The 16210-nt window shown below is 50.8% G+C and overlaps 1 protein-coding gene across 13 annotated transcripts in view; it reads right to left on the bottom strand.

The window, feature by feature from the left end:
• Megf11 (multiple EGF like domains 11) overlaps positions 1 to 16210 on the bottom strand; it is a 213141-nt gene that overhangs the window by 17973 nt on the left and 178958 nt on the right. For 11 of the 13 annotated variants that reach the window (XM_038323239.1, XM_038323231.1, XM_038323232.1 and 8 more), the window contains 7 exons: positions 12862 to 12982; positions 11976 to 12139; positions 10924 to 11026; positions 6196 to 6342; positions 5706 to 5840; positions 1461 to 1589; positions 230 to 358 (listed from right to left, as the gene is read on the bottom strand). In XM_038323239.1, coding sequence (XP_038179167.1) covers positions 230 to 358; positions 1461 to 1589; positions 5706 to 5840; positions 6196 to 6342; positions 10924 to 11026; positions 11976 to 12139; positions 12862 to 12982 — 928 coding nt within the window. The remainder of the gene's footprint in view (positions 1 to 229; positions 359 to 1460; positions 1590 to 5705; positions 5841 to 6195; positions 6343 to 10923; positions 11027 to 11975; positions 12140 to 12861; positions 12983 to 16210) is intronic. The other 2 variants (XM_038323243.1, XM_038323235.1) reach the window with 1 other exon arrangement.

Raw genomic sequence — 16210 nt, 5'->3', positions numbered from 1 at the left:
TACAACCCTGCGATTTCTTCCCCATGGTCCAAGGGCCTGATCTTGTTGATTGTTGGGGTGTACCCTATAGCCTTGACCTTTCAAGACTTTGGATGATCCTGAGGTATGATTGGTCCTAGGACCAGCCTCTTCCCCCCTCCCCCTTTACAAGCCAAGACTATTCACAAAGTGACCAGTAGGCCGCAGCATATGACTGGGAGTGGCTAGTAGGCTGGGAGGCAGGGCTTACGCTGCGTGCAGAAGAGTCCAGTCCAGCCAGGGGTGCAGTGGCAGGCCCCATCCTCGGCGCTGCAGCTCGCCCCGTTGTGGCAGCTGCATGTATGGAAGCAGGCAGAGCCCCAGAACCCAGATGGGCAGGCTGTGGGGGGTGGATGGGATGCAGAGGGGGAGGGCAGAGAGGAGCAGGAGGGAAGGGGGGAGGCGAGTACATGTCAGAGCCAGGACACCTGGATGGACCCAGAGGGGCATCTTTCTTGGCCTTCGGGACTTAATTACACTATTCTCAGAATCCTCTTGACTTCATCTACTAGGATTGCTATGAGGCCGAGATTCTTGTCTACTCAATCTTGGGTGATTAAGGCAGTCTTGCTCCAAGGGCTCCTGCACCTCCATTTTTAGGGGGACTGACAGGGATAGAGGTGAAGTAACACTGGGGATACTGACTTCTCCACAAGTGGCAGGGACCATCTCCTCTTTGGGTTCTTGTGATGTTTAAGGATGGAGCCTGTGTCTCCCACCAGAATGGAACTGCCCCAAGTCTAACCATTTAACTGGGACCTCCTTACAGATACTGGCTTTGTCTTACACATCAGACAGGGAGCTCCATAGGCCAAGGGCTGGGACCCCTTTGTATCAGACTGTTACATCCTGTTCAGGCTTAGGACACTCAGGACATTTTTCATAGGGAGATCCATCCCACAAGGTGTTCCCATTTTTCTAGGGGTGGCTGCCCTAGCCTAGTCACTCACAAACTCCAACATGCCAGCCTTGTTCCCTCCTCCCCATCTCTATGCTCCTTCTGCACGCAGATGCTAATGGAGTGTGAATTCTTAGGATTCCCAGCATTGATGGCACTGACAATATTGATACCTTTAATATCTGCAGTAACAATAGCCATGGTCAGTACCAGAAACTCAGCAAGTTCACTGTTGCGTTAAATGGGACTTTCAGGGTCGGGGAAGAGTGAGATGGCTCAGTGGGTAAAGGCACTTACTACCCAAACCTGGTGAGCCTGAGTTTGATCCCTGGAACCCGTATAAAAGTGGGAGACGAGAAGCGATGCCGTAGAGCTGGCCTCTCACCTCCACATACATGCTGCGGCACTTGGACACACACCATACACACAGAAATAATGCAAATAAATAAATGGGCCTTGGGTAGATGTTCTTGTCTCCAGGAAGAGTTCAGCCCTGTGGGTGGAGGCACCATGACAGAGGAGCAGTTTCGGGGTCACAGCTTACCCTGTGAGCAGTCCTTGCCGATCCACCCAGGGAAGCACTGACAGGAGCCATCGATGGGGCTGCAGGTCCCGTTGTTGGCACAGGAACAGAGCTGGGCACAGTCCTGCCCAAAGTGCCCTCCAGCACACACTGTGGGCACAGGGAAGCCTGGCATCTGCCTTCTTTCCCAGGCTCTAAGAGTCACCACCCACACAGCTGTACCCCAAGAGGTTCCTAGGCCACAGCCATGACCTGGACATGATCTGGATGAGAACCACCAGCTGCAGTGGCAGATGGTCCTCCATCACATAGAGTGAGTGTCCCTTGTCCTACAGCAGCACCCCCAAGAAGCCCTGTTCTGATTCCTGTGACAGGGACAGGTTGAGGCACATAGGGGAGACATCACTTGTCCTGGGTCTCACAGATAGAAAGTGGTAAGATGGGGTGGCATCTCTGGACTCTTTGTCCAGTGCTCCTACACTACCTCCCCTGGCTTATCCTTGACTGCCCTCCTAGACACATGGGCTACTGGACCACACACCTCCTTCTAAGGGTATCCAGGCCTTTCTGCTGTGCTTTTCCTATGACTAGTGCCTTCTAAATTCCTCTGACCCTCAAATCCCACTATGGATGTTCTGCCTATAGGACTCACCTACCTGGAACAATAAGATGGAGCAAGCCTTAAAATACTGACATCCTTGTCAGCTACCTTGGCATTCCCCAGCAGCCTGCTTTTGGATCTTTCTGGTGTTCTTAAGCAAAACAATATATATCCTTTCCAAGTCACTTGGGGTTTTTATTGTGTTTGACCTTCCTCCCTAACTGGTTCACCTATCTTCTCCCCTTCTGGGTGGCTGTGTCCCTATTTGAGGCTTCAAGTAGCTTCTTCCTTGAACATTCTTATTACTGAGACTTAACAGCTATTTCAGGCCAAGCCTGAGTCCTGCCCCTCCTGGTGTCCCCTACAATGCTTGGAGAGACAGCAGACGCTCAGGCCACCAGGACCGAACATCACCCTTCTCCCACCTCTCTCCCTGGTCCCCTGGCCTAAACTTTGCAAGGGCAGACAATGTGGTTTCATTTTCTATTGTATCTGACTGTCCAGTGAACGCTGAGGAAATAGGCCTTGGGAGTCACAGAATTCTAGAAGGTTCTATTACTGTGATCATCAGAGGATCAGGAATAGGTTTTGTAAATATTTATTTATATGTATCTGTGTGCAGACATGTGCACATGTGAGCCGGTGCCTGTGGCGGCCAGCAGAGGACATCAGAAACCTTGGAGGTAAAGTTAGAGGTGTTAAGCTGCCTGACATGGGTATTAGAACGTGAACTCAGATCCTCTGCAAGAGCAGCTAGCCTTCTTACCTACAGAGTCATCTTTTCGGCCCCCATGGAATAGGTAGGTATTGATTTTTTTGGAGGAAAATGGCTTCCTTTGGCTTAGGTCTCAAACCAGGAAAGTAATAACTTCCCTTCCTCCACTCTGCCTCCCGTTGCCAGCTTTTCCCTAGCCTGACTGTGGGCACCAGGTAGCCAGAATGTGCATGTAGTCTATACCTCTGTGAATGTGGCTCGTGGTTGGGGCAGATGATAAAGGCAGGTGGACCCGACTCTGCCTGAGGCTTTGGATTTGGGTCCTCGATTTGTTATGCCTTCAGCAAACACATGATATTTGCATTTATACCAGAAACTGATCAAAATGTTTCACCAAGACTAATAGTACTTTCACTTAATCTTGACAATGTCTTCATCATTGCTCCCTATCACTGAATCCCCCTGACACATAGGGAGAGGTTTAAGCTGTCTGTCTGAGGTTATACAGCAAAGAAATTCTACTGTTTCTTCGCTGAGGACAGTTTAACAAAGCCCCTCATGTCCCATCCCACCCCCTAGATCTGTTTCCTCATCAAAACAGGGACAGGAGTCCCCACTTAGGCTTCGGTTAGTAGCTGTAGGTAGGCAGGTTGATCGGAGGAGGCTCTATGCTTCCCTTCCCAGGCGAGTCTGCCCTGTTTGCTGCTCAGGCTCCACTCTGCTTCCTAAACTGCCTGTTGCTCTGCCTCCTCCCTGTCTCTGGGAAACGATTTATTCTGAGGATCCAGTTTGAGCCCCATCATTCCTTGCACCCCCCGGTGTTGGCTGAGGCAAAGGACTATCTACCAGCTTGGTGGGGAGCAGGTGCTGGAGCTGATCCAGCAGCCTCCACCCTACAACTAAACTTCTCTAGCAAGGCAATCTTCTCTTTGAAGTCTTCCCCCTACACAAGGCGGACAAATTCACCCGCAGAGCCGCTAATGTGATCAGTCTAATGCATTAATTGCAAGACTTCTTAGCTGAATCAAGAGTCAGGCATGGGAAGGGAAGGAGGGGGCCAGTGAAAAGAAAACATTGGGTTATATTTAATCTATGTTTAATGATTCTGGGGAAGCACTGTCCATAATTTGTAACTCACTGGAAAGCCAGTCATTAGAAAGTGTCAGTTCAATTTTTTACAAGGTTTGAGACTTAACCAGAGCAGTTGCCATTAATAGCAAACTCCATTAGATCTATATGTGGAAAATACTCATTAGGCCAGTGGGCAATAAATCAGACGACATGAGCTGCGAGGGTTCCTTCTCGGGCTTCGAAGCTCCTAATTTAGACTGGGCCTGCTTCTATTGACGGCTGGGTCTCCTATGTTTAATAAATAAACCTCAGCCTGTCAGGTGGTGATTAAACCATCCTAGGAGGGTTACAAGCAAATGAAACTGTCACATATGTTTCCCTGGGGTCCAAACTTCTTATGACCTCAACACATCATGGAGTCAAACTTCTATTCGCGCATATTAAAAATAGCCCAGCTCAGCGGTGATGATGTATCAAAAGAATGGTTTCCCCTGGAGGTAGTGGGCTCTTCATCAAGAGAAAGAAGTGTTTAAGCACAGGCCAGGTGAGGTTCTTGCCTAGGTGACTTTGAAGTCGCCTTTAGCTCTAAGCTCACATTATTCTCAAATGTCTTCTCTCTCACTGACGATAGTGGAAATTCTGCTAGCGAGTGTTTACGCAAAGCCATGGCCTAAGCCATTCTAAGTAATCCCGAGCCTGCCTTCCTAGCCCACTCCCCATCTTGAGTTGCTGCATCTTCCACCCATTCCCTGCTGCTGTGGACTAACAGTTCCGGGTTCTGTTATCCCAAAGTCCTGCAGAATCCCTGGGCCCTCTCCAACTGTCACACTGCCCTAGGCTTCAGGCGCCACCCAGGGAGCTGTGGATGGTAGATGCTGGGGCCAGCTCTTATCTTCCCATGGTGGCTAATGTGGAGGGATTTGTGACAATAGTGTTGGAATTTGCCATAGCAGAAATGTTTATGTCATGAAACCCTGTAAATGCTGCAAGACAGGTGCTTACCCTCAGAAAACTAGCTCGTTGGGGAATTATGCTACAGTAAACTTCGTTGCCCCTTTAGTACCACCTATACAGTATGCTGGAGGCCTGGAGTTGACACTGGGGAAGATTCTAGGGTTGAGCTGAGAAGTTGTGTGGGGCCAGGGATTAGTGCTGTTGACCTGAGGGGGATAGGAACCAGTGACAGACTGGGTCATGGCCATTCTGTGCCCTCACAAAACCTCTGCCTTTACTACTTGGCATTCCACACAGCCCTTGCTCAGGGCCACTCTGGATGTACCAATGCTCATTTCATGTTCCTACCTTTTGTTTGCTTGTTATATATTTTGAGACAGGGTCTCATGTAGCCCAGGTTAGCCCCTTGCTCTCTGTGTATCTAAGAATTACCTTGGACTTCTCCATCCTTCTGCCTCTACTTCCTGAATGCTGGGCTTATGGATAGATGACACCACACCCAGCTTATGTAGTGCTTGAGATGGATCACATGCACTCTAGACAAGCATTCTTCCAACTGTACTTAGGCCTGGCTTTGGTTTTCTGAGGCAGGTTAAGTAGCCCAGGCTGTCCCTGCATACGTAATCCTCTGTCTTAGCCTCCCAAGTTCTGGGATCACATGGGTATGTACTACCATGCCTGGCTTGTCTTCTGCCTTTCTTTTTAGAAGAATACTGGAGTCTGCATTTGTTTCTGCCGCTTGCTAGCTGTGAGACCATAGACATGACATTTAGCTTCTTTGAGCCCGTGCCTTTAGCGGCACAGTTACTTCTCATTTCACATATGTGCCGCTCAGTTCCCAACAGTGTAGGAAGAGAACCCCTGGACCCTCCCCTCTTTCTGCCCCTTGGTTCCCTGCCCTGGCCTTCCCACCACTTGAGGGTACCTTGGTTGCACAAGGCTCCAGAGAATCCTGGCAGGCACTCACAGATGCCACTGACATGGTGGCAGGGCCCATTGCTGTGCACGCAGAGAGGACAAGACTGGGTGCAGCCATGGCCGTAGAACCCTGGTGGGCAGACTGAGGGTGTTGGAGGGGAGATGATGGTTAAAAGCTTGTAGGGAACAACTGGCCTAGTCACCTCTTTGGTCCCCCATCCCAGTGAAGAGAGACTCCTTAAAAATAGGGAGTCTGGGATCTCCACACCTGGAGGCCCATATCTTTTGAAGAGAGAAACTGGTGGCTACTCCTGATTCTACCGAGAGGCTGAGCCCTGAACTTGAGGACAGAGCAGCCAGTATAGGGGAGGAAGGCACAAAATGGGGAACCACCCGGCTCCCAGAGGCCAGCCTTCTACAGGCTAGCACTGCTTCTGACTGGGAGGCGCTGAGTGGATGGAAAATCAGAAATCCTTGGGGTGGGGGCCTAGCCTTACTTCTCTGACATAAGGGTCCTCGGAAGCCAGGGGCACACTCGCAGCTCCCATCCTCTGGGGAACAGGAGCCTCCGTTCTCACAGCTGCAGGGCACCGAGCAGTTGGGGCCCCAGCGACCCGGGGGGCACGTGCTGTCACAGCGGATGCCTGTGAACCAAACGCAGAGGCAGATCAGCGGTCGGGGATGAGGGCAAGAGGGAGATGAAGGGAAACCCAGTGGAGGTGGGGATGACGGGGAGGGCTTCTGAGAGGAGACGATGCCCTTCCAGAGTCCTCAGAGATGAAAGGAACCAGCTGGGCAAAGGCAGTCACTGCAATAGAGAGCGGGTGACAACAGCAGGCCGGATAGCTTGGACTTGAACCCGGCACAATGGCAGACCCCTGGCAGGCTCGATGAGCCCAGCAAGAGAGGAGCTGGTGGCACCAGAGCTGGCATCAAGGGCATGTCGGGCCAGTGAGATGGCTCATCTCAAGTCAGAGTTCCTGGTGCGAAAGCCTAGTGGCCTGAGTTCCATTTCTGAAATCCATATAAAAATGTAAGGACAGAGCTGACTCTAAAGTTGGCCTCTGACCTCCGCGGTGGCACAAGCAACCCCACTCTGTCATACATACGCAGTCATTCATGATCTCTATCTAATTTACTTTTAATTTAAAAAGAAATGCAAGGTCATCCTCAGCTATATAGAAAGTTCAAGGCCAGCCAGGGCTGCATGAGACCCTTTTTCAAAATATGTGTGCGCATATACATATTTTATATCACATAAACACATATATAAAAGAAACTAAAGCTTTTTGCTGTACCTCACACATGCTGATAACTGACCCTTGATTAGACAAACAGCAATCTATGGGGAAACGGATGGAATAGCTCAGTAAGAGAGGGAGCAAGATCCACAGTCCCTCTGAGTTCAAAGAATATTTGAGCTGGGCTGATTTCAGCCTGGAGGCTAAGGAGGAATTTTAAAAAGCCAGGGTGGGGATTCCTTCCAGGCAGAGTGGCATCCTGATATGTGTGTGCTAGGTGATTGGAGCAGGCCCAGGAGACCAGCCAGTCTTTGGAAGGTGAGCTTCAGAGGCTCCAGGCAGCGCAGGATTGGTCTAAAAGTCACATCTGCCTTGTTAGGAGGACAGGGACTGAGAAAGAGCAACAGGAGGGAGGAAGACTCAGTGAACAGTCAAGCCTTTGAGGCTCTACAGCCCTACCTGCAGGAAAGGGAGGGAACAAGGGTGAGTCAGTCAGGGTGGGGAGCCAGGGAGGGGTGCTGCTAGCCTCCTCCCCCACTGCTGGGAATAACCTCCTTTCTTGTGCCTTGACTTGTGTTTTGACCTTCCTGGGGAGTATGGGGGGACTTCAGGTATCACTTCCTGAAAAATGGGTAGTGGCTTCTCCCCAGGGAGAACGTGGCAGGTGCGTCATTTCCCCCACTCCCTTTTTGATAGTTTCTCCCACGGAGTTTCATGGGGTTGAGAGGCAGACCAGGGAATGTGGGGTGATTATAATTGAAGCTTGGGAAAGGTTTAAAGCAGTTTAAAGATTTTGAGTACCTCTTCCAGTCTCCCCTTTATAGGTGTGGTTGACCCTCTGTATTTATGAAAGAAACCAATATCCAAGGATGATCATATCATCTGTGAAGCCTCCTGTACACGGTCTGGTTGTTTAGGGTGACCTTGAACTCATCTAGGACCAAGGATGACCTTAAAGTTCTGATGCTCCTGTCTCCACCTCCCCAGGGCTAGGATTGCTGCATGCATCACCATGCCTGGTTTTATGCTGGGCTGGGAATGAAACTCAGGGCTCTGTGCATGCCAGGTGAGCATTCTACCAACCAACTTGCAATCTTTCCCACATCCTTTATGTCCTGTGGAGACAACTTATAATACAGAATTCAGTGCAGGGCTGGAGAGATGGCTCAGAGGTCAAAAGCCCCCAGGTATGATTCCCAACATCCATATGATGGCTCACAACCATCTGTAACTTGATCTGGAGACTAGATTCCATGGAACAAACTGGCTAGTAAGACTAGTCACGCGGGTGAGCTCTGATTCAATTGAGAGACCCTGTCTCAGTGAATAAGGTAGAAGAGCAATTGGGGACAATTCCTGACATCAGCCCCAGGCCTCTGTGTGCATATGCACACACATGCATCCTCCCCACGTAAGTGCCTATACATACATACATGTATATTTCATATTCTTATTTGCAGTCTCGTTCTCTTTCTGGAGAATGAAAACAAACTCTGAAGTCCTCCCTTCCTACCTGGAGGAGGTGCTCCCAGCTTTAGTTTTCAGGAGCCCCTCTCGATGTACTAATGGGCAGTCACCCAGCAGCAAGCCCTTCTCAGGGAAGCCTTCCTACATGTTTGCCCAAGAGTCCAAACAGTTGCACCTGCCTGCTACAACTGTTTTTATATACCTAGCTCCTACCTCCCCTGCCCGGAACCAGAAGGGGGCAATGGCATCCTGAAATTCATCCCCGCCGACCTAGTTGCTCTTCACAGCAGAGACACCCCACCTGGGGCGTCTTTGTAATGCTGAAGATTCAGAAGTTCAAAGTCATCCTTAGCTACCTAGCAAGTTTGAGCCAACCTGGGCTACATGACAGATAACTTACTCACTGAATACTCTCTCCCCAGACTGTGACCTGGGCTTCCCCTTGTGTTAACACTAATATCGTGACACCTCCTTAGCTGTAGTAGAAGAGCCAGAGTAGATAATGTCTAAACTCTCCATATGTGGTCAAACCGGATGACGTTCTCCAATGGATTTCAAGAAGCACTTTTGTGAGCACCTATTATGTTCAAGGCAAGGTAAATAAGCTATGGTAGAAACTATCACGAGGGGGGCAGAGTGTAAGCCCAGACCAGGCGGGAGGTGAGCGGGGTTTCTGGGGAGGAAAGGGGGTATTCACTGTATGGGAGGCCCAGTTTCTGCCCCTCACCCTCCCTGCCATTCCTGGCCTTCCTCATGACATCTCAGGACATCAATCATCTGTTTGAGAAGCCTCAGCCCACCTTTGGAGAAATGGGCTGTGGAGCCAGCGGAAGCCTCGCCGAGACTCTCCATCAAAGCCAGGTTTGTAGGCATCGTCATTAAAGTGGGTGTCGTTAAAATCAGATCAGCTCTGTCAAAATTAGGGCAATGAAGATTTCAAGTAGATTTCCACTGGGTTGTAGCTGACAGTGTCGGGGACAGCGAGGAGGCTGGAGCCTTGGTGCACACTGAGGGGTAGCTGGCAGGGCAAGGGAACCTCAGCCTGGCATAATGTAGAGGGACGTCCCTGGCCTTTGGCTGCCAGAATAAAGGTGGGAGAATCCTGTGGAATGAGTATTGGAAACTTCCCCAGCTGGAAAACAGTGGGCACTGACTTGTGCACCGCTACGGAGAGCTTCCTGTACTGTGGTTTATGTCACCGGTCACGGTGCCAGGTGCTGAGCAGGTAACAGTACCCGTCACAGAAATTCCAAAGTAGCCCCAAGGTTCCTCACAAGGCTTTCTGGGTGGAGACTTTCGGGCCATATAGAGGAGAGGACTTGCCGAGGTTCACAAGCCCAGACTGTCTGGCTGGGGTCCTGGCTTAGCAACCTGGTTTCTTCTCTCAGCATGTGGCAGACAGTGGGTGCAGGGGTGGGTAAGGCAATGCCTTCCTAGGGCTGCTACACAAATAGCCACTCAAATCGGAGTCCAAGGTCCCTGGTGAGGGCTACAGAGGACGGACCTGGGTCACCAGCATTCATAAACGGGGCTCTTTAGTCCCAGGCAGGTAATCACAGACAACCTTCATCTGGTGTAAGGGAGTTATCAGGGCTGGAGGTGTGACCCAGCAGCACAACACTTGTCCAGCTCTTTAAATGAAGAAGAGAAAAGGGATTTACTGAGTAAGATGGGGAGCAATCATCAAGAGGAGAGGGAGGGCAGGTGCAGAGGTGAGGAACCAGGATAGTGGCCAGGGCTTGGTGGAACTTGCCCATAAACCAATCCTTGCACTTGGGAGAGTGGATTAGGAGATGATGCAGAAAGTTCAAAGCCAGACTGGGCTAAATAGTAAGTTCCGGACTGGACATAGCTACACAATGAGATCTATCTTTAATAAAATACATAAAGTTTACTTTGACCCTCAGGTGTTTGGAATGACCAAGTGATGGAAATAGGGCAGAAAAGACGAGCTGGGCAGGCCCATGTCACAGGGGGTGGAGCCTTATGACAAGAATTCTCATGTAGCCCAGGCTAGCCTTAAACTTGCTATGTGGCCAAGGATGATCTTGAACTTCCGCTCCCCCTGCCTCTCTCTCTTGAGTGCTGGGTTTACTTACAGGTGTGGACCACTGTGCCTGGCCAGGGCCTTTTACATCAGTTCCATCAAATCACGGAAGTGAAAGACTGGTTTAGAGGCTCCCTCTGCTCACTCTGTGCAGAGTGGATTCACCTGGGCAAGATGGAAGGCCTGAGACCGACCAGGAGGTGAAGGTGTAGACTGGAGAGAAGTGGCAGGGTTCATCCGTCTCGGACAGACGTGAAGACTGAGGTTCTGAAGAGCCATGCTCTCTGTACACAGACTGAGTGCCTGTCGGCCTCGAAATGGACACACGTCCTGAGAACAGAGTCTCAGCATCGTCTATTTTAAATAAACATCCCTGTGCTGGGCTGAAAGGGAGCAGGTGAGGGCAGGAAGAAACTGATGGATGACTCATCACGAGGAGAGAACCTGGGCAGTGGCAGGGCAGAGGTTACCTGTCCATCCTGCTAGGCAGCAGCAGTGGCCTGTGACAGGGTCACAGCCATCGGCATGGCTGCAATCGCAACGCTCGCTACAGTTCAGCCCAAACGTGCCAGCCTGTGGGGAAGAGGGAGAGAAAAATACCATCATACCTCGGCCCCTAGAGGTCCGCACACTTCCATCAGCTCTTAGGGGCTCCAGAGGGGAGACTAGGACACCGTGCGAGGCTTTGTGAGTGGGTGTTAGCGGGGCTGTGAAAACATCTCTGCAAATGATCGCCTGGCTAAATTATAGGAACAGGAGAGAGGGAAGTGATGATCGCCTCCAGGTGTCATTCAAATTGTAGATTAAAATGCGCTTGGTTGTTGACAGGCGTGGTGGGGAAAGGCCTGCCTCTAACTCCAGCAGTCGGGAGGTGGAGGCAGAAGGATTGCCGTGAGTTCAAGAGATCTCTCACAAAACAAAGCGTATTTTGTTAATTGCGACACACCTGTCCCACACGCAGACCGAGGATCGCCTATCTTGACCCTGGGGAAAGAAACGCATGCCCACTACGTCTCAAGTGCCCACCCCCTCTGTCCTGTTCTCTTAATTCTCACCTCAGTGTTCTAGGATGGCTCCACCCAGTCTCACTTGAAAAATGGGAAGCAGCTGGAGAAGCACACTCAAGGAGGCAGGAAAATCCACACCCAGTCTCATCAGTTGGTCTAGCAGCCTTAGGCTCAGTGATTGAGTTGGGTTTGCCGTTGAATGGCTTGGTTCCATGCCCCATCCTTAGTAGTTACAGTAACCAGATTGCAACTCAAATGCTACCCGGAAAGAGCCATTCTGCTGGTTTGGGTGGGGACTGGGAGTGCCCTGGTGGCTGCCAGTCAATCTGTTCAGCTTGCAAGAGCAGCAACGGGAACCGCATTTCTGAATGGCCATTTTATAGATGGGAAGGTTGAGGCACAGGGTTGGAAGAGGCCACACAGGTTAACACTTCCTGACTCAGAGCTCTTCTCTACAGACCATGTAGCTCCCCACCCCCCCGGAGAAGGCCCAAGGGACCAAGGTGGGTACTCACTGGGCAGGGCAGTTCACAGGAGTCCCCCAGCCAGCCTGGGGTACAGGCGCAGGAGCCGTCAGAAGGGCTGCAGGCTGCCCCATTGGCACAGACACAAGTCTCATTGCAGTTCAGGCCCCATGTCCCACTGGGACATGGCAGGGAGCAGTCCGGGCCCTGCCACCCTGGGGAGAGGGCAAAAGGTATCACCTAGTCATGCCCAGTGCAGGCAGGAGCCCTGTCGTCACGGCTGCCTAGATTGCCCTCCCTGACACAGGGTTCACGCCATTTCTGCTGCCTGGAGATGGGCCCACTGGGCCAGAGCACTGGCCTTTGGGGTGTCTGTCCCCCTCCCCGGCCATGGGTGGGGTTCAGCAGCATTTCTCCATTCTAAAATCTTTCACTGCTTCTGCCTCCAGGACTGAACCCTTCCCTCCTCTGTTCCCTCAAGCAGGAGGCTACCCCCAAGGGAATGCAGAACCCTGCTTCCCAGCACTGCCTCCAGGCAGGCTTCCTGAGGGAGACCTGCCTCCAAGACCAGAATGGGGAAGGAGCCAGGTGCACCTTTCTTTCTCCTTGTCTCGGACTGAACCTTCCTTAGCTTTTTCAGAGAGCACTTTTTTCTGTAGTCCAGGCTAATCCAGAACTACGGTTTCTTCTACTTCCTTATCCCACGTGCTGGGATTACAGGTATGACCAGCATTCCCCGCGTGGGCAGGCCTTTGACAGTGGCTGTGTCCCTGTGGACCTCCAGCATCTCCACAAAGCCCTTTCAGTTCCCACGGGGCAAGTCTCTCCTGGGCTAGAATATGACCTGCACAGACCCTTTGACCCTGAGTGGTGCCCAGCCTGAGATCCTCAGCTGTTGGCACACTGAGCCTGGGGATAGAGCAGAAGGGAAACTTACCCTCTTGGCAAGTGCAGGAGCCATCCACAGGGGAACAGGTGCCACCATTGCTACAGCTGCATACAGATGAGCAGTTGGGACCATAGGTCCCAGCAGCGCAGGGAACGGCACACACTTCTCCCTGCACAAAGAGGGCCTGGGTATGAGATGACGTTCCCAGTCTGGGTGGCTACAGAGGCAGCGTAGTGCCCCTCCCGATGCCTGTGCTCTCATTTCCAGCGCCTACTCTTCTTTACAACAGGGTCTCACTGCGTAGCCAGGGCTGCACTCAAAGTCACAGAGATCTGCTTGTACCACCTTACTGGCTGCTTCTGTTATATGGCAAAAGGAACTTTGCAGATGTGACAGAGGACCTTGAAACAGGGAAACTTGGATCACGGATGCTGGCCCAATATCTCAGAGTCTTTAAATCAAGCGATTAGAGAGGGTAGGTCAGAGGCACATACCCTAAATCCTCCCACAAACAATAAAGATGCTGAGCTTTCTACAGCCAGCAAAAGATTGGAGACCTGGACCCGACAGTCGCAGGACCAGATTGGCCAACAACCAGAAATGAACAAGTAGGAAACGGATCCTCCTCGAGAGACCCAGGAGGCACTGCTGGCTCTGGGATTTCAGGTGGAGGCAGGTGCTTGAACTGGAAGAGAAGCCAGTGCTGGTTTAGGCCAACACACAGGTGGGGATTCCTGCATCAGTTCTCTCCAGGTGGAGGAGGGTCCCAGGTTCCGCACCAGAGCTCTAGGATGGGCAAAGTCCCCGAGGAACATCAACCTAGGCGTCTGTGTTAGGTCTCAGCAGCGCAGCTTGTAACCTGGTACTGCCTATCAGTGGAACTGTCAGGGAGTGAAGGGGTTGAGGATCAGAAGTGGGGTAGGGTGACAGGGTCTCTTGTATTACAGACTGGCCTCAAACACCTTGTAGCTGAAGATGACCTTGAACTTTGATCCTTCTGCCTCCACCTCCAGTTTGCTGAGATTACAGGCCAGTGCCAAATGAGATTTCAATCTGTTTTAGTTCTCACCAACAAGGTACACAGAAGAGACAGCCAATCCCCACTTGTTGGTGCCTCAGAGAGGTGAGAGAACACCGACAGTGGCCTCTGAGTGCTCTTTGGGGATCACACATGGTCTCCTTTAATTCTCACCACACCTCAGAGACACAAACTATTGCTTCCTCTTCTTCCCATGACAACAAAAGCAGTTACCTGAGAAAGTCATGTAATGGCCCAGATCACAGAGCTCAAAATAGCAGAGGTCTCTTTGTTCCCAGGCTGACTACTTAACCACGTCACTTGGTGTGAATTAGCCTCTCTGGGGGTCGTTTTGGGACACAGGGATACCAATCTAAGACAACGCTAGGTGGAGTCAGGAAAGATGACTATGCAGACAGAAGGTAACCAGAGAGACCGCTGCATGGATGGATGGCCTCCCCCAGCTGTCGGCAAGCTCGGGATGGAAGGACCCAGAGAATGACCTGAGAGGAGTGGACATTGCATCTCTGAGAGTCATGAACCAAGGATGGCATGGCTCCTAGGAGAGCTGACTGTCTTTAAGGCCAAATTCTAAGGCGGGGCTCAGCAGAGGGCCACGGATTTCTAGCACCAGGCTGAGTGCCTCTGCCCCATGGGTGGCACAACACAGGGTATTGGCTGTGATGGTGGCTCCTGGGGTGGGGGAGGTAAGAGATCAAGGTACAGGGCAGAGGCTGGGAGTGAGGACCTCTGAATCTTGAGGGGGGGGCAATGAAGGCTGCCCAGGATGCCGCTTGATGTGGGCAAGACAACGTAGCAGGACAGGCTGGGAGTGTTTCAGGGGTGCACAAACTTAAAGGGGCCTGGAAGACGGTTGGAGGTACAGCTCATTTGATAAGAGTGTTTACCTTGCATTCATTAGGCCTGGGGTTCAATCTCCCCATAAAGTGGGTATAGTGGTTACACACCTGGGATCCCAGCACTTGGGAGACAGGCAGGAGGATCAGAAAATCAAGGTCATCCTTAACGACATAGTGAGTTCAAGGCCAGCCTGGGTCACAGGAGAACCTGTCTCTATATCTGTAACAGGCCCCAGACCTTAGCACAACTGATGCCATAATGGAAGTGCCGTTCAGGCTCTAACACTCGGTATGAAGACAGAACCACCTGCCAAAACTAAAACAAAGACCTAACCCATCACAGTCCATAGTTATGGGAAGTCTCTAAATGTGTCCTCTTGCTCTTTGGCTTTGTGGTTCCGCTTCCAGCTAACTGTTCTTGTTAACTGGAGTATGTCACCCCATATCATGGTTTTTGTGCTTAAAAGCTCACTCTGAGAAAGGCTTGGGGCTACACTGGGATCCCAAACATCCAGTGTAGTCAGTCGCTGGCCAGCTAATAAAGGCTTTCTGTTGGCTTAAAGCCATGGCCGAGCAGTCTTCTCTGGTGGATACCCCACAACGTTTCAAGAAATGAAACAAAACAAACAAAATGTGTGGAAGGGGGCCGGAAAGATGGCTTAGTAGTAAACCATGCTTGCAGCTCTTCCAAAGGACCCAAGTTCTGTTCCCACCACCTATATTGAACATCTCAAATCACCTGTAACTTGAGCTCCAAGGCATCTGATGAAATCTCTGGCCTCTGCAGACCTGCACACATGTGGCATATACTCACACAGATGCACATACACATAAATAAAAATAATTCTTTTTCAAGATATGGTTTCTCTGCGTAATCCTGACTGTCCTGGCATTTACCCTGTAGATCAGGCTAGCCTTGAATTCAAAGATCTGCCTTCCTCTGCCTCCCAAGTGCTAGGATTAAAGATGTGTGCCACCACTTCCTGGCAAGAAAAATAAATTTTAAAAGCCTTTAATTTAATAATAATAAGGAATGGGGATATGGCTCTGTGACTGAATATTTGCCTAGCATGTGCAAGGCAAATTCGGTCCTCTAGGTTTTATCCCCTCCCCCAGTTCCACAAAATAAATAAAAATAAGTAAGACTTATATAAGCCTCACTATTTGTGGGAAGATATAATGTATCTTCTAAAAGCTCTTCCAGCGGACCCAAGTTTGATTCTCAGAACTCATGTGGCAGCTGGCCACCATCTGTAACTTCAGTTTCAGGGAATATGTGTCTGGCCTCAGTGGACACCAGGCACACATGTGATGTACAGACATCCATTCAGGCAAACACCCATATACAAAAAAATAATAAAAATTAAAAAAGAGTATGACAAGCCCCTCAGGATTTAAGCAGAAGGAAGGGAGGGAGAGGAAATCCATTTCTCACCAACTCAGCAACACCAGGCTGGACAGAGAAGAGGAGTGTGTTCTCAGAGAGCAGAACCCTAACTCTAAGACCTGTTTCTTTCCT

This window comes from Arvicola amphibius, chromosome 3, assembly GCF_903992535.2.
Source record: "Arvicola amphibius chromosome 3, mArvAmp1.2, whole genome shotgun sequence".
In the NCBI taxonomy this organism is placed as follows: domain Eukaryota; kingdom Metazoa; phylum Chordata; class Mammalia; order Rodentia; family Cricetidae; genus Arvicola; species Arvicola amphibius.
This window is presented reverse-complemented; position numbering and strand designations above follow the sequence as displayed.